The 24,473-nt window shown below is 38.3% G+C and overlaps 1 protein-coding gene across 9 annotated transcripts in view; it reads left to right on the forward strand.

Annotated features, from left to right (window-relative positions):
- The window catches only part of agrn (agrin), a 421,410-nt gene that overhangs the window by 276,159 nt on the left and 120,778 nt on the right, over positions 1 to 24,473 (forward strand). For all 9 annotated transcript variants that reach the window (XM_028452860.1, XM_028452862.1, XM_028452868.1 and 6 more), the window contains 3 exons: positions 3,574 to 3,798; positions 5,409 to 5,633; positions 10,478 to 10,684. In XM_028452860.1, coding sequence (XP_028308661.1) covers positions 3,574 to 3,798; positions 5,409 to 5,633; positions 10,478 to 10,684 — 657 coding nt within the window. The remainder of the gene's footprint in view (positions 1 to 3,573; positions 3,799 to 5,408; positions 5,634 to 10,477; positions 10,685 to 24,473) is intronic.

Here is a 24,473-nt window from a genome sequence, read left to right on the forward strand (position 1 = left end):
GGCTTGCATCTAAAATCTCAGTTTTTTTCAGGGTCCTATAATTTCTTCATTTATTCTGCATTTTTTTTATTGTTTTCATTGGATTCATTGAGGTTATTATTTAGGGTCTTCTAATTTATTATTTTATACATTTCATTCATTTGTAGAATGTGCTTATGTTTAAGGTTAAACTGTAAACCGTTGGTTAATAGTTAATGTGTCGGTTTTTTCATACTATGTATGATTCCAACAGACTATTGGACATGCACTTGGATCAGAGCTACAAACTCACACTTCACCTGTCACAGTTTATCCATCACCAATCCCTGAAATTTGCAAAAAAAATCAGCGCTGATTTGATCTAGCAGGACATCCTTGTGTGTGTGTGTGTGTACAGTATATAGATTTTTTTCTCATTTGCACTCATCATATGAATGAAATTTTCCCTGGGAATTCACCTGCTTATCTGGGTTCATGACTAGAGGGTTATTGCTTCCTATTCTGATTTGCTTCTTTTAGCAATCAAATCAATGCCCCTCTAAGTGCAGCTAACATGCTATTTGCCCGCTCTCATCCCCAGTCTATATGATGGGTTCACTCGCAGGAGAGAGCAGAGCTGTTATTCAATACGATCAAGAAGTGTAAAGAGGATCCTGTTCTTTGTCACAAAGCAAACAGGCTTTCCTCTCTGCTTCAAAGGGTCGATCAGTGACTTCTCTGCTTCATTCGCTGATAATGAAGATAACAATGTTTTCATTGCTGTAGAATGAATAAGGAAAAACCACACAACCCACGCCATGTAAAAGGCTTGTTGTTAATTTGGTAGTAGTAGGTAGTTTAAAGCTGAAGCTTTATTCAAGAAGAACCAACTATAACCTAATAATATCTGATTCTACTCTTGTTTTAAAGGTCCAACTAAATTTAGGAAATCTATGACTGTCTTTATTTTGATTGGCACACACTGCAGCCAACCACTTTTCAGTAGAGACCCATTGGTCCAAATTGGAAACTGATATTTACACTATGGGATTTCCCAAACTACTTTGCACTAAAGGAACATGACGTTATTGGGACTTTAAACATGTGTCGAGTGACTTGAGGGACATACAGCGTAAGTGCAGCAATCTTGTAATTTATCGTTGTTATTTTGGATTATTATAACCAGCGAGATGGAAACATAAGCTTCTAGTTGTGTGGCAACATTGCTACCCACTGGTCTGCAGCGAAGCATTGACAGATAATGTGTTTTTTAAAAAAGCTTTTTGACTAGAAATTGGCAGAGGGGAAAAAATAAGTTTGGATGGAAAATGTGTCATGAAGATGAAGGACGTAACATACAGAGATGTTCTTTGATCAAGAGCACTCCTCGTAGCACTCCTGTCTCCTTGCACATCCATAATACATCTTGGCACGCTCCAGGCTCTGTTTAACAAGGCACTATCATTCCATTCTGCGGGCAGATATTAAAGAAAGACAACTGAAAATACTTTCTACTTTTGTCTTCTCCTTGAATCAAGTACTTGGGAATGAAAAGCATTGGTTTGTGATGAAATCTACACTCTTTTATTCAATTAATTGATGTTGCTCATAACGAAAGCCGGTTATCAAACAACTCTATTAGAAGTTTTTAATTCCAATATCGCAGCCTTGATTATCGTCAATACTGCTATCGGGACGATGCAATACCAGCACGGCTCATACATACTTTTATTTTGTATTTTGTAGTGTGGAACAATAGAAAAGGCTTAATCAAAACCCTAAAAAATAATCTCAATAATCCAAGTTTAGAGGCAAAAAGTCACAAGTAGGTGGTGCTATTTATTTATTTTTTGTCTGCACATGCTGTGGAAGGTCAACACTTCATGTAGTGCAATGTTTTTGCAACAGCAATGCATGTTTTATTACTGCAATTAAATAAAATTATTTATTTTATTGCACAAATTTCATTTAAATCCTTTGATAACTTTTTGAAATGTCCTTGCTCAGAAATTTCTTCTGGACAATGTATCTACAATACCATTTGGATCATCTCCAAAATTGAACTCGCTCCTTCTTTTGACATGGTCTATCAGATCACCAAGTTTCATTTAAATTCATTCAGAACTTTTTGTGATATCCTGCTAACAAACATCTACTTTAACAGAAAATGGAAGGAAGGACAACATTCCCTGCTTGGCGATAACAATATATTGATTTATATATAGATTTTAGATGCAAGTCGATATGACACAATACTTTTTTTGTCTTTGTTGATATCGGACCGACCTTTGGGACACCTCTTGGACACCTTTGATGACATTTGTATAAAAATACTCATTGATAATGTTTGTAATCCCATCCCTACCTCTTGTCAAGCTCCTGAATAAACTCAATCCTTCTGTCTTGAAGACAACAGCTAGCAAAGCTGTATGATGTGGGTTTCTACATCTCCAATCTAAATGTGATAGGAGTTGTTTGTACAAGGAAGGGCTTCTTCAATGTGAGATGACAAGTCGTTCTTTTAAAGCAGAATAACTGTGCAGTGCCTCTGGAAGTGTGTTTGCTCTCACCTAAATATAATGGCCTGTCATCCCTGATGATATATTAGCACTGCTGCTTGACGGGTGGAATACTATTTAGCAGTGCCTGGAACACTTGGAGATCATACATCTTCTCTAAAATGGTGTTAAGGGATAGCCTTGTGTGGTAGTAACTCAAGAGATTGAGAATGATGTTTAATAGTGTCCTTGGGCAAGGCACTTGATCTACATTTCTTAGCATGATTGGGAAATAGTGAAAAATAAGCACTAGTGGTCATAGGCTGTGGCTACAGATTTAGCTTACCTGTTTTGTGAAAGAATGTTGCCAAGGTTTTCTGCACCACTAAAACGTAGTAGTGCATTTAGGGACTGTTTGCTGGTCCTTAATTAGTCTTTTCTGATCATATAGTTCTTACAGAGTAACTTAACCCTGAGGTTTTGGCTGACAAGTGTCTAGGCTGGAGATTAATGCACTGATTGTGGGCGGGGCTCCTTCAGCAATTAAGACAATTAAGTCTATGCTATAAAATCTCCAATGAACAATGTTTTGCTAACTTCCTACTCAATGCTCCCTATAGCTCTCTATTCACAATTCTCTCAATCCAACCTACTCACCACAGATTGCAGAGTCCACAGGTGCTAGCTCTTATAGAAGGGGCGGGGGCAACAGTGATGATTCATGATCTAAGAAGCCACCAAACCCAACAAACCTCCATTCTCAGGCAATAGCAAAATGTGATTAAAATATCCGGGTTTCAATCCATAGAGGGCAGTCACTTTTACATTTTTACAACAAAACACATCAAATTTTAATAATTTGACTAAAAGAGTTGGACAAGAATCCATCAAGAACACAAAACATGCAAAAGTGAAAACTGTGTAACATCTGTTCTTATAGATCAATGTCAATAAGTTGCAATGCAGACTTTGTCTTTCAAACTTTGATATAAACATTTTACTTTAGATAACTGTCCCAATCTAGCTTCAACTCAAGTTCAGTTTAAATATAATCTTATATTCATTGGCATGCCTTTACATCAGTGTTTCATTCTGCTTTGCTTTTTATGTCCATCAGCTCTCAAAGACCCCTGCACGGAGATAACCTGCAGCTACGGCAGCACCTGCGTCCAGTCGTCTGACGGCATGTCGGCCAAATGCATGTGTCCCCTCGGCTGCGTCGGCAAACCCTCGCAGACGGTCTGCGGCAGCGACGGGAAGGACTACCGCAATGAGTGTGAGCTTCATCAGTACGCCTGCAAGAACCAAAAGAACATACGTGTGCAGTACCCGGGACGCTGCGGTAAGAGCTCTTCTCATGTACTCACTGAGTTTCAACTGTTGGGAAACCGTCACTTTGAGAGGTTAACGTGGCCTTTATGAAGCAAAGCAATAGATGTGTTTTATGTTTCCCTGAACCCATTATGCTGTAATTTTAATCACATACTTTATTTGCCTTTTTCTTTGTGTTCGTCACACACCACACTTTTACAGCAAGGCTCCTTTAATTCTCATTTTCCTTTCTGCTTATTTTGTTTCATGAAGGTACTCCTGCAGTGCCAATTGTTGTTTTGTCTAACTAACTAAGTCTTGAGAGCTATTGTTTCTCTCTCTTTTCTTCTCCTTGTAATAATCGGCCAATAATTGTTTACTCCCAAGGCGCTCAACTTTACTGTTCTTCTTACTGGCAAAGCAGATATTCAGATAGGTGTTTAGCAGCAGAAGCTGAAAGGAAAAAGAACAGAGTGGCGAGCGAGGAGATGAATGCGATGATCCACAAGTGGAAGGTTGGACACATAAATCCAGGGAGACTGACCTTAGTTGCCCTGCTGTTCCAAGGCCCTGGGAACGAGGCAGACCTGATGGTCCCCTAAATCTTCCCAGGGCACTTTCATCAAAAGCATTGGGCGTTTCAAGTTCCAAGCCAGACAATAGCAGTTGATTTATCCACAGTGTTCCGTTTTTGAAGAAAAATAGACCCTCTTTTGAAAACATCTTACTCGCTAAGCGCAAGAAAAGCTGGAAGCTGTTCTTCTGTTAATGGGAAGTAATGGTTTCTCTCTTAGATAATGGTGTTGCTGGCGGGTGAGGCATTGCATCATGTGTAGATGCTGTATGCATTACGCTAACACCCCTGTTTCATTGTGCTAATGGAAAAGGGCCGTGCACTTGATCAGTGGTCAGCCTAAGCACGCCCTCCACTTCACGTCCCTGTCGTCTCACTCTTTGTTTCCCTGCCAGAAGTCCTTTTGAACAGCTCCCTCGTATTCTCCTCACCTTGTTCTTCTTCTCTACCCTTTCCTGGTGATAGTGTTCTTCATCCTTGGTGTGTTCTGAATGACTTGCCAGCAGCTTGGCAGTGATTCCATATGTCACTGTGCCACATAAATCCTTTGTCTTCCAACACGCTGAAAGCGTGGCAAACAGGATAAAGCCAAGCTCCTGTTTCAGGAAGCAACACGCCCATCTCCACGCGCATCAAAAAACCAATTTCAAACTGGTAGAGCCGGGCGTGTTTGACCAATGCTCCTCTGGAAGGAGAGGAAGACTGTGAGAGCAAATCAAATCAACACGCTCTTCCTCTGTTTCCTCGTCGCGCCTTCACAACCACAGTCCCACGCTGAGCCACTGTTCCACTCATAACATCTGGGAAGCTATTCTTGGTAACAGGACATTAAAGTTTACTTTGAAAAGAGTTGAACACACAGCCAACATAAGGCAATTAGCATGCATCACAACTTGATATATTGTCATGTCTTTTTTTCTTTTTGGCAAAGTACTGTTCCTCCATGCTGCAGTCCAGTCCTCAAGTGTCAAATTAGCACCAACTGAGTATTCCTACATCCTTTTATCAAATGCTTTATCTTGTTGTACTTTTAAGCAGTAGCTAATGGTGAATATCTGTTTCCACAGACCCCTGTAAAGACAGCGAGAACAGTCTGAGCACGTTGTGCCGTGTGGAGGCCCTCACCCGTCAGCCGCTCATCTTCAGTTTGCCAGAGTCGTGTCCTCCAAGCAATGAGCCCCTGTGCGCCAGCGACGGCCGCACATATGCCAGCGAGTGCAACATGATGGCAACAGGCATGCAGAAAGGTGTCAAGCTCAGGATGGTCCATGCTGGACCATGCAGGAGACGGGGTAAGGATCAAGTCAGCAAGTTTTCTTAAAGAGTAACTAAACCCTGAGATTTAACATTTGTCCACGCTGGATTTTTTTTTTTAATGGCCTTGATTATGGGAGGGGCTTCTGGAGCAGTTAAGACTGTCTATACTATAAAAGTCTATTCCATAAAATCTCCAGAAATCTCTGCTATGCTAACTAAATTGTAAGAACATCTCAAAGCATCGCAAATGTGATTGTAATTGCCAGGTTTTTCAAATACATTCTTCTTGAAGAGAAAAACTATTAAACATATACCGTAGTTCAGTATTTGGAACACAAGTTTTGAAGTACATCGTAACAATTAATCTTTTCTTTTTCGATACACTTTTTTAAAATTGCCTGAGACATTGCTTGCATTTCACTGTAAATAACTATGTTTTTTGATACATCTGTACATCAGTTTTTGAAATATATAGTTTAGATTTGCTATACAAGCAATAAAAATGATTCGTTAAAAATGTTTGTGACTTCTATAGTAAAAAAACCTAACTTTTTCCCACTCGAATTTTTGTTTTTATCGTGGTTTTAGATCCACTGTGTTAATACAGTATGCCATATTAAAGAAAAAAATGATACCAAACAAGCAAGGTTTATGGATTTCCTTATATGAAATATAAAGGTAAAATCAAACACAATGAAAAAACAGCAAAAAACGCCTTAGGCCCCAGAGGGTTAACTGACATTTGTTAAACTGTATTTGTATTTCACCCCAAAGTTGTTCTCATCCACTAAAAGTGACAACCGTGGTGTTTTTCATGTTTAATAAGTTGTGACAAAACAATGACGGATGTTGATATTTTGGCTTGCCACAAATGGATAAAGATGACATGAAGTGAATCACTATCTTCCTTGTCTGGCGGAGAAACACAAGAAATCACTCTTGCGTCTTTGCGTTCCTCTCTAAATCAACTTTGCCAAAGTTGAGGTCCCCTGACCAGTCATCAATACATTTGAGCGGCAAGTTCTACCTTTGACATTTATTTGTGAGTCAATCTCTATCAGATAACAATTGGATGAAGGTGAGTTATGTGGTTAAACAGCTTTAAGACTCCAATGTTGAAAGCGCTGTTCAAAATGACTGGATGATTTGATTAGATGCTTTGTTCTTTAAACCAGATTTTTTTTTTTTATTTAATTTTCTGTTTATCACAGTGGTGGATATAAAGGGACCTATTGAGGTAAAGGCAATTCTAGCTATACTGTAGCTCTTTTATAGACAAAATGGCGAGTGAAGTGGAGCTTTTTGTGTATGTACTGTGCCCATGCTGGCATGAGCCTCCTCCAGCCTGATAAAAGTCACGACGACTGTTATCTTTGCTATTAGAAAACAGGGTTTAAGCTTTAGTCAACAAAGAGCTGACAGCTTCTCCTATACACCTGATAACCATCGGTGGAAATCCAATTTTCCTGCTGTGATGTTGGCGGGGGTCCTACACAGGCACAGCTGTGCTGGTTTACTACAGAGATGTACATACACCCCCCAACAATGTTGTCACACGTCAGCGGTAAAGCCAGGAAAAGGTCTTAGCCCTGCAGCCAGCAAAAACAGCTGATGCTCCGTTGTTTCTATTGAAGAGTAGCGCGAGAAGCTTTGCGTCCCAGTCTGATGATCATCTCAGAGGTTTTTTATTGTAATATAGTTAAGTAAATGTACTCGATCGTCACTCGCTCCCATTTTAAACAGAAAAAATATTGATATTCATAATGTAAATCCGTGAAGTCCTATCCCCAAAGCAAGTTCCAAATTGGAAACTAATGAAAATGTCCATTTCAACTTGTAAGCATGCCATCAAACTCCCTCACTCTTTTCAGTCTGATTTAGCAGCAATGCAATTAAATGTGGCATGACAGACTTTTAAAGAAAAGAGAAGATGAAATTAAATTGCTGTTCAAATTTGATCCAATTCTGGGTCTAGTGAGCGCCTTTAGAACAGCGGGCTGCCTCAAATTGAATTTTCCCACTTCAGTGGCGAATGTCCACTCTTTCGTTCAAACACAAATTCTGCCTATTGTGTAAGAATGTTCCAGTTATCAGAGTTTTGATCATAACTTTAGCCATTGAAATAAAGTTTATTTTATCGAAGTGAGTTGTCAGGAATAAACTTAGTAAAGATGTAATTTGTTAAAGGAAGTGAGAGCTGAGCAAAACTCCCAAACTGCGGTGCAAATGCTAACTTTAGTTGTTTTTCCATGAGATGCTTGATCTGTTTTTTTTTTTTTGCTGCTCAGAGCCATTTCATGAGTCTCTGGCAAGCAAAGAGCAAAAATAATGTTTCTAAAACAAAACGGGCTGATTAACAGCGTCAGGTAAATGGAAGAAGCAGAAAAACAAGAGGCTATGAAAACAGTACAGCTCAGGGACAATCAGGGTTTACTTAGTTTTTCTCCATAATTTGGTTGAATTGAAAGTCTATGGCACCCACTGGTCTGCAATCGCTGCTTTTATTTGTAAGAATGTTTTTATGTCAGCCTTAATCTGTAAGTAGCTACTACTCTTTGTTTAGTTGTGGTAAATTGCAACAAAACATACAACCTGTTTACAGATAAGCCAGAATCCAGTATTAAAGGCTATTTGTTGGTCATTTTTCTTGAACGTGCACAAAGCCTGTAATGACCTTGACCATTTTGTGAGCAATAATATTGTAAATATAGCTATTTAGTATCCGCGTAAAACCATGTATTTCATTGAGTTTCTCTCCACAACCACCTTGATGCAACATGGAAATATATTTAAATGTTGAAAAATTGGGGTATCTTGTAGTTGAGGAGTTTCTTTGTGATGTTGAAGATAGCTACTGTATGATATATATATATATATTTTTTTTTTTTATCCCATTTCATCCTATTAATGGATTACTGTAAACATGTAATTATCTAGACTTTCAAATAGCTTTAAGCCTGATATATTTTACTGTAAGTTGCTAGCATCATGTTGCTAAAGCACCCAATAGTATTTTTATTCATTTATTGTTTTCAAATTAATTTTAACTATTAATCAGGCAAGTACAAGAAAACCTGGTTACCAATTAACATGGACACTAGTTAAAGCTAAACAAAAGCCTTTTGATAATATTATTATTATTATTATTTAGAACAGGGGTCTTCAACGTTTTCCAGGCCAAGGACCCCCAAACTGATGGAGAGATGGAGCGGGGACCCCCTACTTATATATATTGTATAAAATTGTGTTTTATATTAAACTGGTCCTATAGTGCCATGTATAAATGTACTATTGTACATTCAATACTAAGATATTCAAATAACACACAGGTTTATATATTCTTGTTTTTAGTTTAAACATGTGCAAGGTACAGTGAGTAGGGTGGCCATGCCACTGCCATTCATACACATAACATAACATAATAAACTGATACCTGCCAAGATCAACAATGTCTGTCAAATTGCATGTAACAACATTTTGCATAAAAGCTGTTCAAATGGACATTTTTGTTCAACATAAATGTGGAAACGAAAATTATTGATGCTTGTTAGTGCCACTGGCATGCATAAACATACCTGTTATCTTGCATACAATACTGAACTATTAACATAATTGACAGATTCATGTCAGCATTGCTGACTGAAAGACATCTTCTGCCTCCATTTATCTGTTCATCTGTTGGATTCATGTTAATGTGTATTTAAAGACATTTCAAAATTGCGGGGGGGGGGAATATAAAAAAATGTCTCATCAACCAAAACTTTCGCGACCCCCCTGCAGTTGAAGACCTCTGATTTAGAATATATAAGGACACAACATTTCTGAGAGTGTGACAATCTTTTAAAAAGCTAACTAACTCTGACACTGTAGGCTATATTAAGCGAATGCTACCTATTCACACACTGAATGATTGGGCGGGACTATCTACCATACAAGGCTCATATAATTACAATTTAAGACAAACAAAAAAGCACTCAAAAATATTGCCTTTAAACTGAAAGTAAATAAAACTTCAGATTGGCAATGCTGTCAACCAAGCCTAGCCCACTGTGCTAGCTAGCGGGTAGCTAGCAGGTAGCTAGCTCAAAAACAATGATGTTATTTACAACTTGATTGCATTATGAACATAAACTATGATGATAATCATGTTTAAAACTATTATACAGTTTAATGTTATTAATCGTACCAAAGAGATTAAACACCATTCAAACAAAGTGAGCTCAGATGCTTGTGATTAGCTGTGCCATTTAGCATCTTTACGTGGATTCATATTCTTTAGCACAGAAAAAAAACTTTTTAATGCAATTTTTTTTTTTCAGACTTCTTCTAATAATTATTTATTAACAAAGCAATCAACAAAGTGTTTGTTCTTATGGCTTGTTGCCTGATCTCAAAGTCACAACTTTTAATTTAAACAGAATTCATTCTTGTTTATGTTTTTTTTTAGGTTGGATTGTACTTTATTAGTCCCATTATCACATATTTACGTATATTACCTTAACCTCTGATGAGAGAAATATAAAAAAAGGTTTTAACTCACTTCAACTAATAATTACCATTTGGGTAAAGTAGATATACCAGCAGTGTTACATGCAGCAAAAACAGTTTTAACCTCTATTGAGCCTCCTATTGAGGACTTCTACTGTTCCATATTATGATAAGGTCTGTCTGGCTGTTATAATATCTGCTGTTGGTCTGTAAAGCCTAATCAGTGCCTGTAAAGAATGTTGAAAATTAAAGAAAGGCTCCACTAACGGGTGGATGTTCAGTTTTTGTAAAGAGCTTTTGCTGAAAGATTTCTGAAAACAGTTTGAGGTTAAGGTGAGGTTATTCCTCTCTGCTTCAATTCACAGCCGATCAATTCCTTTTTCTCTTCCAGACGATTGCAAGGAGGAGTGTCTCTTCAACGGTGTGTGTCTGGTGGAACTGCTCAACGCTCACTGCTCCTGTGAGCCCATCGAGTGCGACGGCACCTACAAACCTCTGTGTGGCAAGGACGGACGCACCTACACCAATGATTGCACGAGGCGCAAGGCGGAATGCATGAGCAGGAGCCTCATCCCCATCAAGCACCAAGGGCCGTGTGGTGAGTGAAGAGAAACGACTGCTCATGTTGAATCTTTCTTTGGTCAGTGTCATTTTTATTCAGTGTGCTTTTACTTCCACTTTGCAGGCTAAGTGTGTTCCTAAAATATCCTGAAACATGTTTCAAACTGTTTGATGGTACTTTCTATATGGCGGTTATGGGGTTTATTCAAAGAAAAGTTGCCTTCACTTCTTCACTTCTTCACCTCCATCCATCTCCTCATGCCTTCACGCCACAATCTGCATCACCAACACAAACGTCATGTTTCATTCACCCTCCCTCCGTCTTCAATTCTTCCACCTTGAAGGATTGTGTGTTATGTGTATTTCCGTCTCTCTGTCCCTTATGTCTCGTATGCTCTACTTGGATTTAAAAAAAGCTGTTCTTTCTTGTTTCAGTGTGTCAGTCCGTGTGTCTGTCTGTCTGTATCCGTGTGGCCGCCTTCCTCCCGGCAGTTTGGGCTGCAGGTGGAAAAGTGGGGTCACCCTGTGGGCGACCTCATCAAAGCGGACTCTGAGGGGTGAAGGCCCTTCCACCTGCCCTCGTGTGGACCTAACAGAAGGGGTCTTGTACTGCTGTCTTTTTCCTTTCCCTGCTGTGTCTCTCTGTGTCATTAATGTCTTTTCCTTTGTGTTTACCTTCCTGCAAAGACGTGATGTGTGAGGTTGGAGAAGTCTCCCTCTCTTCTTGCTTTTCTGTCTCTTATTTTTGTGTCTAACAAAACAAAGCCAAGCGTCCTCCCTACCTCACCACTGCTCACCTCTGACTCTCTTCTCACTGCATGGTGTAGTGCACGTCAAATCCTAACCCATAGCTCTTCTTTCTACCAGGGCTGTCTCATGAAATACTTTCCACTGCCCGATCACTGATGGAAGCCTCCTTTTCTATCGATGACAGCCTTCAGCTGTACTTTAAGTTGTTTGGTTGCTCCTTGAGTTTTAAAAGCATCAATCCATGCTTCTGTAGCTGCTCGTGATAATCTTGGTTTTGTTGCACCAAATTCCACCTCAGCTCCTGGTTTTAAAGCACATCAATAACCTAGCTCCAACATTTGCTTTGTAGATTGATCGGATTTATCTGCTTGGAAGATGAAGAAGAAAAGCCTGTACACATTATATGCTGGCTACACAAACAGGTAGATATCATAAATATATAATACATCCCTTGAAAAAATATCAAGGATTTTAGGTGTGGAAACAAAAAAAAATGTATATATATATATATATATTTATAAAGAGAGAAAAATATTCAATATGACAACAAAATTGCATTTAATGAACGAAAATTGTACAAAATTACACCAAAACCACCAAAAGGGCACAAAATGACAACAGAAATACCTGGAAATAAGTTCAAAAACACAATATATGAAGAAAATCTATACAAAATGACAACACAAATATATAAAATGAGATAAACATACACAAAATGACAATAAAAATACACAAAATGACAACATAAACACACAAGCGCTTTATCTGCTGGATAAACAAACAGGTGGATATTATTAATAAATATGTAATACATTCCTTGAAAACAGGTGAAGAAGTTTATGTGGGGAAACTTAATATCAAGTTGTCTATCAAACATTTGTAGCCATTACCATTTCCATGTCTCAATGTCTTTACTGGCTGTTCGAGTTCCTGAAATTGTACCAAATTAATAGTCAACAACTGGTACTTTTCTTAATTTTATATATGTAAATGCTTGAAATGACTTACTGGGAGAGTTACGCTGAAATCATGAAATCAGTCACGTGTTAGCTACACTGCTCGACACTCAGCTATCCGTTTTTAATGGAAAAATATAATACAAGCAAGTTTACTCTACATGATAAATAAACCCTCATCTTTGTCTTATAACTATTTACATTTCATTGTGCACAAAATCATGTGCAGCAGTCATTAAGTAGTGCAAGATTTTGAGCAAAGCTGACATTCAGTCACACGGGGAAAGAAGAGCATGTAATGTGTGATATTCTCCCAAAACAAGTCTTGGTGGTATTTACTGTAAGTCCATTATTAAGGGCATAATTTTAATGCAAAAAACCCAAAACAGAACAATAACATTAAGGCAGTGGCTATCCGTACGGTTTCCGTATTAATATTCCAACATTCTATCCATGCGCAGCGCCCTTATTTGGCCAGTTTTGGTCACGTGACTAAGACTAAACTTTACCCTAACCCCTAACTCTAACCCTAACCCTAACCTTAAACATTGTTGCGATATTGGGTTATAACCTAACCCTAAATCTAAGCCTAACCCTAACCCTAACCGTAAGACGCTACGTACTTCGGTAACCCTACCAATAGCACGGGGGGTTGTTTGTACGGCAATCGTACAAATAGACATTTTCTAATATTAATTGGTTCAGTTTGATTTTTCCATATCAGAACAGCAACACCGTGATATCCTCATGTTTTCCACAATCACAGAAAATCAGAGTTCCTACTTTAGTATGTACAACATGAGGAAAAGGTAAGATGAATTGATGAATGAAATTACAAACCAAAATATGCAATGAACTAAGCCGTGCACCTCCACCTGTGGCTGACCTTGAGCTACGTCCCTATCCTACATGTTGTGATGGTGGAGAAGCCAGATATGACCCATGCAAGCACAGGGAGAGCATGCAAACTCCACATGGAACAGACCTCCTTTTTAACTGAACAGGACCTTCTGTCTGTGACACAAGTAGGTTTTAAAGTTTACAAGGCTGTAGCGTCTTCACTCAATGTTTTATAGTTAAATGTAGCCTTCCTCCTTAAACAATCATTCAAGGCTTTCTCAGCTGTTTCAGCAGCTTTCATTCTTTTTAGAATGTGTTCAAGCTGTGCTCTTTTCATGGTTTTGGTTTGAGTTTTATTCTTGTAGGAAAGATATGACTTTTTTTTTCACTGGTTCAGATTTGTGACGTTTCTTTGAATTACATGCTTTTAAAGGCAGTTGGTTATAGGTTCCTCTACATTCCATGGTAACTGTCTGTTACAAGTGAAGTAAGGAAGCTTACTTCAAATACATAAAATGACAAAAATGACTAAAAACATAAAACAACAACAAAAGTACACACAAAAAACACAGAAAGGAGTCCAAAAACACAATATATGAAAGAAAATTTTACAAAATGACAACAAAAAATATATAACATAAAAGCAAGATGTACAAAATGACAACAAAAATATACAAGACAACAATAAAAACACCAAAAACAATTAAAAACATTCAACAAAAATACATGGAAATGAGTTCAAAAGCACAATATATGAGATAAAATTATATATGACAGCAAAAATATATAAAATGTGAGAAAGATTTGCAAAAGTATACAAAGTTAAACAGAATGACAACATACAGTAAATGCACAAAAATGACAAAACTACTACAGAAATTCACAAAACAACTCCACTCACATAAAATGAGAGAAATACACAAAAAGACAACATAAATATATCAAAGGACTCTAGAAACACAGTAAATGAGAGAAAAATATACAAAATGACTAAAATAATACACAAAACTAAAAATATATACCACAAAAAAACACTCACAAAATGACTCATAAAATGCACAAACTCCTCTTTGTTGTTCCCTGTATTAATGCTCAGATTGGCCATTATTCTAAATGCTGACATGAATGTTGATAATGTGGCCCTCGGATCAGAAAATTACATTTTTGTGGCCCCCGCTGTGATTAAAGTCTTCCATTTCTGTTCCCAACAAATACATAAGCTATTGCCCCAAAGAAAAATAGAGAACATGAGAAACATTAAGGAAATTGTTATCATTATCAAAAGTTTGGTGACAAGCATTAGCAAAGAGAACAAACTGCAATTTTCCATCATAGACAAGAGTTCCCCTTGTTTATAGGACATTAAAGGAAAGGGATCTTTTCCTTGATAAAAGTAACACGTTTTTATGAAATTTGTGTTGCATAATAATAGGTCCGGCTCAATCATTCATTATCAATAACTTGGTCAACCTTTTGACGTAGGAGGCCACATTTGATCAATTGCTCTGGTCTGTTGTTTGTCCAGCTAAAGTGCAACTCAAGACAAAATGCACATTCCTCTTCAGTTTATTTCAGTGACCATAACTGCCTTCTACTTTCTATTATACAATGTCTCACTTGGATCAAGACCTCATTGCTATAATATATATATATATATATATATATATATATATATATATATATATACAGTATATTGCAATAATCTCATGTAATTAGAGTACAAGTATACATGTTTTCAAACAGTATTGCAGCGTAGGATCTTAGTGCATCACACTTAATGTCATCAAAAGAGGTCGAGTGTTAAAAACCTTGCCAGCTCAATCAATTATAAATCGCTCTTTGCTAATAAAAGGGAAATGGATGGAAACAAAAGACTCAGCAGGAGATTTGCTGGCCTATGAGCTGTAGTGAACCAGCCTGAGGCTGCGCACGCTTCAGTCAAAGCACAGTGTGAGAGCGAGTTGGCAGTCTTTCCACTGATATCATCAAAAGTTCAAGACCCTCTCCGCTCGGCTACGCTCACATCCACATTATTCCCCGTTTTAGAGGTTTGACTGAAAGGTTTCTAGGTTCAATCCAATCAGTGCAAAGCCACTTTAGATTCTGAAATCCATAAGATATAAATGCTGCTGTTAGTTTGTCCTGGTACTCATCTAAAGCTTTCTACATGGGCGTGTTGTGTTCAGGTGCAACAGAAGGTGTATAAGGGATCCGACAATCCTCTGGCTGTTAGCTGAATCCCAAAGTTATCTCTCAACGTCAAGAAACCCGTTTGCTGTGTTATTTTGTGAATAAATTAATTTGTAGAAAAGGCAGCGTGAACGATTGTGTGTTTGTTCTGTTATTATTTCTGGCAGAATGTGTTTCAGTCCCCCTCCCCCTTCCCCCCAATTTGATCTTCATTCCAGCTCTGCATCCTTCCTCTCGTTCCCTTTGCGTCGCATCCGTCAGCAACTGGTTGTATGTTGTTTTTTTAATGCATTTTAATCTGCATTTGCATATTTTTCAAAACAGAGTGCTACAAACAGCACCGCCCCCCGACACGGTTTTAATTAAACATCAAAAGACGCAAACATAGGTGCCCATTGAGAGCGTTTGGTTCAGCCAGCCAGGAAAGAGCGTGCAAGTGTTTGTGTTTCTACATTCTTCCACTTTCTTTCTTTCTTTCTTGCTCTCGTTTGTCATCCTTTATTTATTCCCTATTTAAATCAATCACCCACAGCCTAAAAATTGTCTTTTCAGTTGCTTACAAGGGTTTTCCTCAGAAAAGCATGTATTACCACCAGTGCCTACCACAGTGCAAACCACTTTCTACAGCAGCCCGTTAAACTCATTTTTGTTTTTTGCTTTTTTTTTACCCTCAAAAATAGAATTACCGTATGACATTAAGGACAGAAAAAAATGAAGTTTTGTTTGTTTAATGCCAGGAAACCTGTGTGATATGCATTCAATGAAAGAAAAATGTATAAAATGACAAGAACATTTCACAAAATTCCACAAATTTGACTTAAAAACACAAAACAACAATAAAAACGCCAAAACACATAAAAAGATAGTTATGTCAAATATAGATGAAAGGTTTAGAGCATTTTTGTCCAAAATACTGAATTGTATCAGTCTCTTTAGTCTATGATTTTTTACATTTTAAAAACAAACAAAACTTGTGCAACAACTTACACTGCAGACCTGTTTTGAGCTATTTCCGAAAAAGTGCACAGCAGTATTTTGGTTTTACAAATAAAGAAAATCACACGGTTTGAAGTAGATGATAAAATAATCTGTAGGAAAAACTAAACATCTTAAACCACCAATAAAGTGTCCTGAGTTTTAGGTTTGCTTGTAGAGCAAAAATAAATAATGTCCAAATGCAGCAGCTTTGTGTTAGTGTGGAAGCTCGAACAGCGCTCTGCTCCCGCTAGCTTTAGCTTTAGCATTATTGATTGCTAGCTTCAAATGCGCAATACTCAGTGTTGCAGTGGTTTCTGAAATGGCAAAAAAAAAAGGTTTGTTGTAACGTTTTGTTTGCAGCATCACCACGACTTAGTTCGAAATTACGAATTGCGATCCTTTGTGCTCTTTTCTTGTGTAATACTGCCGAACTGCTTACACGCTAGGTTGACCATACTCCGGGTGACGGTTGTTGTTAACCCGTGTAGCAGAAGCATGCGCACATGATCTGGTGGGCGGGGCCTTTCAGTCATCTTACAGCAGAAGGGGACACTGGCTGACTTTAAGACCTTTGCAGAGGTAGAAAAGATCAGTGGAAAATATCAATTTCATATGCAAGGATTGGCCGATCACCGATCCCCCACAGTTAAGAAAAATCGGCACCGATCGACCAGAGCATCCTTAACTCAAAGTGCTAACCGCTACACCAATATTCCACCAACTTTTGATAGCATGCATTGCTTTCCTAAAGCACTGCTTACTGCCCATTATTCTTTGAAGCAATGTTAGTTAGGTAAAGGATTCAATAATTTGAAAAGTATTAACTAGGAGAATTAATAATTAATTATAAAAGTACATCACCATTCATTTTGTTTACACCAATATTTTATTATTATTGTACTATTTTACATTAAAGGATTTCATTTATTTTGTCAAAAAACATGAATAGAAAAAGTGAATTCATATAAGTTCATACTTTCACTTTTTAACTTCAATTGTTGCTTCATGTCATTTATATTAAGTGTTTTTTCAGCTTCAGCCACACATTCAGAAATATTGAATTATCTTGAATAAATAAATAATGATCTCTTTTCTCATTTCACTGGTCGAGTGCTGCGTGGGTCGCTGTGATCAATCACCGTGCCAGCTGTCCAATTGATCAAATTCTCCACTTGTGACTCAGTCATAAATCTCCTGTCACATGGATGACAGTGTCATCCTCCCCCCCAGCCAGTGTTCACCTTCACAGGGCATAGTCATTCCGAGCTGCTTCATACGTCTGCGATGCTCTTAAGAGCTGTCGTCCCTCAGGAAAAACAAGTTGATTGATATCTTAAGCTCTTTAATTTAAAGATGCAGACGCAACGACACGTTTAGCTAATTAACTTTTGTCCGGGCCAAGTCGCAAATCTTACCCGCGCATCTGAGACGACAAAAGCTTTTGAAGGACTTGCAGGAAGTGAGTCGACACAGGCTGCTGGGAAGAGGCTGAGTCGACCTGTGGCCTTAGATTCTGGGATGGAGTTTAAAGAACCTGTGTTACCGTTGACGTCCGTCGTCATCAGTTGATAGGAAAACAAGGTGACACACCTACTTTATTATACAGTTTTATACATGGTAAACAGATCAGATTTAACAAAATAGACATCCAAGTCTATAGTCAATAATTACGGTAAGTGAAACATGTTTGAAATTAGCAGAATGGACAAAATAGCAAATAATGCGTGACGATGAGTTCCTATCTTAATTTAGGTGGGAACAAAAAAATCTTATTTTTTCGATACAAAGTCATTCAAAATGGTGCCCTGTTGATTAGGGATGTACAGTAACGATATCTAAAGCTCACGGTTCGGTATTAACCTCACAGTACGATAATTATTGCAGTATTGTAGGAAAAGCTCACGGTTTTACAGGAAGGCACACAGTTTACAGCAATACCAACAATAACAAGAATGATGACTATTTTGACAGTATTTATTGTCATACGTTTACATTTTTGTCCAACTCATTTTGTTCAAAGTATTTCAAATTTGTCGTATGTTGTTAAAAACGTGAGAGTGACTGCCCTCTATGGATTAAAACCCAGCTATTACAATCTAATGTTGCCATTGGCTGAGGATGGTGGTTTGTGAGTTTTGGTGGCTTCTTATGTCACGGACCACCATTGTTGGCCCCGCCCCTCCTATCAAAACTAGCACCTGTGAAATCTGCGAATCTCTGGCGAGCAGGTTGGATTGGGAGAATTGTGAATAGAGAGCTAAAGTGACCATTGAGTAGCTAGTTAGCATAGCATAGACTGTTCTTTAAATATTTTATAACATAGACTGAGTGTGTCTGAACTGCTCCACAAACCTCCGTTTGCCTGGTCTCCACTATTACTGCATTATGAATACAGATTTCAACATAATAATGTATTGCCTGCTAATATTCCTCTTAATTACATGCGTAGCCTGCTCAGGGTCATTGGTTGCAGGAGCCTTTCACAGCTTGGTGAGCAACACTCAATACACCATAGCTAAATGCCTAGGTAAAAAAAAAGCAAAAAGAAATGTAAAGGCATTTCAAATTTAAAAACTGGCCAACAAACAATGATTAAAACAAAAATTCTGCCCAGCATAATCTTTAATCCAAATCCATACAAATGGATTGGATTTCACATTTCACTGTGACAGAGCACCCACACAGAGAGACAAGCTTACTTTTAGTCTGAAGGAAGGAAATCCTGTTTTTTCCATTCCTCTCCATGGGATGTCAGCACAGCAGGGAACCAGCACTGAGGATACAAAGCAGTGTCCATGCAGCGCAGGCTATTGTTACTGAATTTGTTGTTGTTGTGATTGTTTGGAATGGGCCACAGTGTTGTGTTGACTCCCCAAGGATTACAGGACTTTGTAGTCTTTCGGATTTGGATTGTGTGAAAAGTAACCATAGTTATAGCAAACCTGCTAAAGATTTGAGTTTTGCTGGGATTGATCTACAATATAAAATTAAAAACCGACAATTTAATAAAAGTATTTTGTCTTTAAAAAGAGTGAAATGTATGAAATTAAAAACAAGGCCAAATCAGACAATGATTATTCCTGACAACCGCCAGTATTTTATCCAAAAAACCGTTTTTGCGAGTTGAAACCAGTCTTTTTCAAAAGATAGTTCAAGTTAGGTGATGAGTAGCGGTGGGACGATACACTGAGTTCACCAAATGATAGACAATAATGGGCTCACAATAACAATACAATGTTTTTTTAAAAGGACAACAAATACTTACCTACTTAATAATGGCTCCATTCATGTTGCGTTCTTTGGGGTGATTGTGCGTTTCTCGTCTTAGTTTGTAAGTGATTCCCAACCAGGAATCCTGGTGTACCCTCCGGAGTATGTGAAAACAATGTTGGGTCTGTGACAACATCTCTCATTGATTTTTAAACACATTACGACAAATGTCTTGGCCAATGTTAGTACGTAATTTAAACAAGCTATGTGTCCACCCAACAGATATTCTGCTGTGTTTGTCATAGATTGTGGCAAAAGTATTTAAAGACACACTACACCAGGTTTCCACTGGATGTGTAACTACTCCCTAACATCGCCGTTGCTTAACTGCGGCGTAATCCATCAATCCCCACCACCTTCATCTGTGATGAGTAACTGTTGCAGCAAGGACTCAGGATATCTTGCTAATTCATTCGCAATCACACGATATAGCGAGTTGTAGAGAACCACAAAGCCATACAAACATTTCATTCTGTCCTAGGAGAGGAGCTGAAGGAAATCGAGATTATTGTGGTTCAACAATATATAAGTACAATATTCATATGTGAAATACGATCCACCCTGTCCAGGTTGTAGCCCCGCCCAGCAAATGAAGAAATCTGGAGATAGGCAGCAGCAGACCGCTGTGAACGAGCGAGAGGGTCGGAAAATGGATGGAAATACAATCCGCCTTGAACACGAAGTATTTTTTTTTTGAGTAGAGTCTGAATTCTACCCGCTGGAGACCCAGATAGTCAGTGTTTTTGTGCACCAGGTGTAATCTGCATAGAAACGAGGACTGCCTTGCTTCAATACTGCTGAGCTGCTTCCATCGGTTTTTAAAAGTGCTCGGATCGGCTGAAAGTGGCTTCAGCAGAAGTCCCTGGTCACCCCTTGAGTCCGAATATTTGTAATATTAATAATATAAACACTATTAAAACACTAAAGATCTCAGGAATAACATTACAAACGCTGTTTGGTTGGAATCATCAACTTTTTTACGTTTATATCCCTCTCGACCTATGACCCCCCCGGGTCGCGCATGCGCAGTTCCAGAGTGCGAAAAGGCTTATCCACAAAGCCTTTTGATGAACGTGAATTCAAACGGCCCCGTCTAAGTGATCACTGCAGCGAGGAGTATAAGTCATGGCCCTGAGCTCTCCGTCTCCTCACTAAATCAATCCGCTCTCTACTCACTTTATCAATCTTGGAAAATTGAAATACGAAGAGTGAAATGCTCTGCAGCTTTGGGCATCCGGTCCAGATGAATATCCAAGAAGAAAGCACGGCCAACAAAGGCCGTAGGAGTTAAGACATTCCAGCTTTAAAAGTGTCAGAGCAAAGTCTTTCAGTGCTGTTTTGGTCCTTCTAAAAAATATCCTCAACACTTTTTTTTTTTTTTTTTAAGTAGAAACCTGTAGTTCCAAATCACTTTACATTATCAGCCACGTTTGTGCAAAGACACAGACATTCACCAATACAACATCAGAATCTATCCAGCTTTATTGCAGTTCATCAATGTAATTCAGATCAATAATTTATACTCATAAAACTTATATATTACGACTTTGATTTTATGCCTTTAATTAACTCAACTTTGGAAATGTTATGTCAAGTTCATGTCATGCCATTATTATGTCTCCCACTGGCTTTAAAGTACACCTGTAATCAGTTTATTTGCACACAAAAAATAACTTTGCTTGAAGGAAGAGTTTCCTGCAGTTTGTGTGATCAGTAAAAGTTTAGAGACCCATATGCAGCCCACAGTAGGATTTTGTGCACCCCCTAAAATGGAATGAACAAACTGACTCCTAAAACACAATGACAGATACAAAGTTGACAACATAAATACATGAAAACAAGAGCAGTCAGAGGGAGAACAATATCTATAAAATGCCAAATCTCTTTGCCAGCTGTTGGCAGTTACTGTATATGGATCAGTGATCCTGATCATGGTGCTTTAAAGGCTTGGAATAAATATATATACGCCATTAAGAACAATACAGTAAGTATTAATGTTTTGAACTTTTGAAATTTGGCTCATGATGAGAGATAGGGATATTTAGATTTTTGAAATTGATCCAGAATTAGTATATTGAGCCAAATCCCCTCCAAAATGTAATGGAATCTTCCATAATGTAAGATCTATCATTGCTTAAAACTTTGTTAGGTTAAAAGACAAACAAACAAATAAACGCCAGTGAAAATATGACTTCCTTTGTAGAGGTTTCAATACAAACAGCAGAAAAACACAAGCAACAAACAAATGACTAAAAATGCACAAAATGACAGAAAATATTATAAATTATTATTATAAATCATTTATTATAATAAAAGGATTATCAATGTATAATATAATGATGTATTATATCTGTGTATTATAATATTGATGATATAATAAATGACATCGAAAACGCTTAAAATGGGAGAAACATATAATCAACGATCACAGAAGCCTGCAAAATGACATCAAAAACACATACAATGAGAGTCGAAATACCTTAAATGATACCAAAAACACACAAACAACAACAAAAACGCACAAAACGACAACAAAAGTATACAAAAACGCCCAATAATAATAATGGTCAGATGGTTATATTCTAAATGCTGACTTTAGATTCTTGATTCTACTTTACATGTGATTCTCGCTGACATCATTGTTGATTTTGTAACCCTCAGATAAGAAAATCACATTTTTGTGGCTCCTACTGTGATAAAAGTTGTCCATCTCCATCATAATAGCTAATGGTTTGATCTCATTAGATATACTTGCAATCTAAGGAGACCAAAGTCTATTTATTATAACACAGTCATTTATTACAAATGCCTGACTTTGAATAAAACAGGCCTTAAATGACCATCATTCATTCTGTCTTAATGGCCTTTCCTAATTACAAATACAAAGTGTTTTAATGATTTGTTAGGAATACAATGGCAAACAAGCCAAGGAGGAAGAACGAAAACAAAAATGTATTTTTTTTGCAAGCGTTTTATTCTGCTTAAATGCTGCTGTCTTTGGTTCTGATGCGACTCAGCAGAGCTCGTGTGTGTCACATCATAGTTCACGGCACAAAAAACTCATGCAAGTGCCTCTGAGCTGCATGAAGATGTACTGTCTCATGCCTCGGGAGGTTAACAGGAAATCACTCAGAAGAAGACATATTGTCATTGACAAAGAGCTCTGCAAGGCTGCAAAGAAACATCAGTCACAGAAGGAGTCGAGGCAGAATATTTTATCATTTGCATGTTTATTTGATGAGCATCTCTGCCGGCGTGTCTTTGATTGGATTTACAAACAGTTGTGTAGCTCGGATAAACTAGCCTAACATCAGCAGCGCACTTACTGCTAATCAAGTTAATTAGAGGAAGTGCCACGGGAGCTGGATTGACGGCAGCCAGGGAGCTCCGGTCCATTTAGCGCCGACCGCAGGCTGTCGCTGAGCGCAAACTTTGTGAGGTAGGTCAACAGGGTGTCAGAACAAAACTTGAAACACGTGGCCTTCGTGTGTTACCAGACGGCAATCATTCATGCACAAGTATTCCAACTTTCAACGCCTCATTTTGTTAGCAATCTTTGCAATCATCTTTGACGCCCCCCTGATGATAAGATCTGTTGACATCTCCCACCTTCTGCTTAACACGTGTCACAAGTTCAGGCAGCAGCTCTCGTTTTTTTGATTTTCTCCCCCTCATGCTGTGTCTGCATGACTTTATTTTGAAAGAAGAGCACGTTCGTCGTTGCAAATGCACAAAGAAGCTTTGCCTCCTGCCTGTGATAAGTATTCAGTGGTAGACAGACACAGCCTGCAGGTATGCCCTTGCTGTATGCTAATATTGCCTTTCCCCTGCACATTCCTTACCTTTGTCTAATCAGGTACATAAATGTCTTTAATGCATTAAAGGCCCTTCAGGTGAAGGCACTGAGATGAGGTTTGTTGCTATAAAAGTGGAACTTTGGCTTTGTCGATTTTAGAGTGGAATCATCACAGACGCTGAACAGAATCCTTGATGAGAAACATCTTCATTCCTCACTGATTTTGCTCTCCACTGACTGCCACAGCACGTCAAATCGGCCGCACCTGCTCAGCCAGTGCAACAATGCTTTGGCGCGCTCGGCCCTGCAGATGTTCCCATTTGACTGTCGAGCACATTTTCACACATAAATAGATCGGTTTAAGCCGAGCACCTTTGCTGCTTTCTGTACCTGCCTGACAGAAACACTGATCGGGGCGTGAAGAAAAGGATTTTGGAGGTTGAAGGAAGAAGCAGGCCTGGAAAAGGAACGTGAGCACCTTCCTACAAGGGATGACAGGCTGGCATTTGGGTGTAGTTTGCGCCTCCATCCATGAAAGAGCAGAGATGGTGTTTTTATCATTTGAAGGAAATTCTCTACTCTTTTTAAACAACACCCCATTCAATGAATTCATTTAAATTAAATAATGATGCAGATAATACTGTCATTTAGAGGTGAGTACTTCCATCATTAGAATTGTAAGCAAAGGCCTTATCGGAGGCTACAGCCGTGTTTTAGGGTCTCGTCCTTGAAAAGTGGTAAACTTTCCCAGAAAACAAGGTTCCACGGTCAAAACCTGGATTACAAGCTTACTGCAGTTAGGCTCGTAAACACATGCGTGCACCTGAAGGCACACGCAGGGTATTGAAATAAGATCATAGTGAAAGAATTGTTTTAGAGGTGGAACCAAATTAGGCTAGAAATGAGCTTCTCTACGTTTTCAAATCACGCCTCGTAGCACTTTTGAAATGCCATCTTGGCACCAAAACACAGGATTCAACAGCAGTGTGTTGGAAAGTCACAGTGTCCTTGTAAAAAGAGACATCCACCAAAACAACTTTCTGCAT

Source organism: Gouania willdenowi, chromosome 7 (genome assembly GCF_900634775.1).
Source record: "Gouania willdenowi chromosome 7, fGouWil2.1, whole genome shotgun sequence".
Lineage (NCBI taxonomy): Eukaryota > Metazoa > Chordata > Actinopteri > Blenniiformes > Gobiesocidae > Gouania > Gouania willdenowi.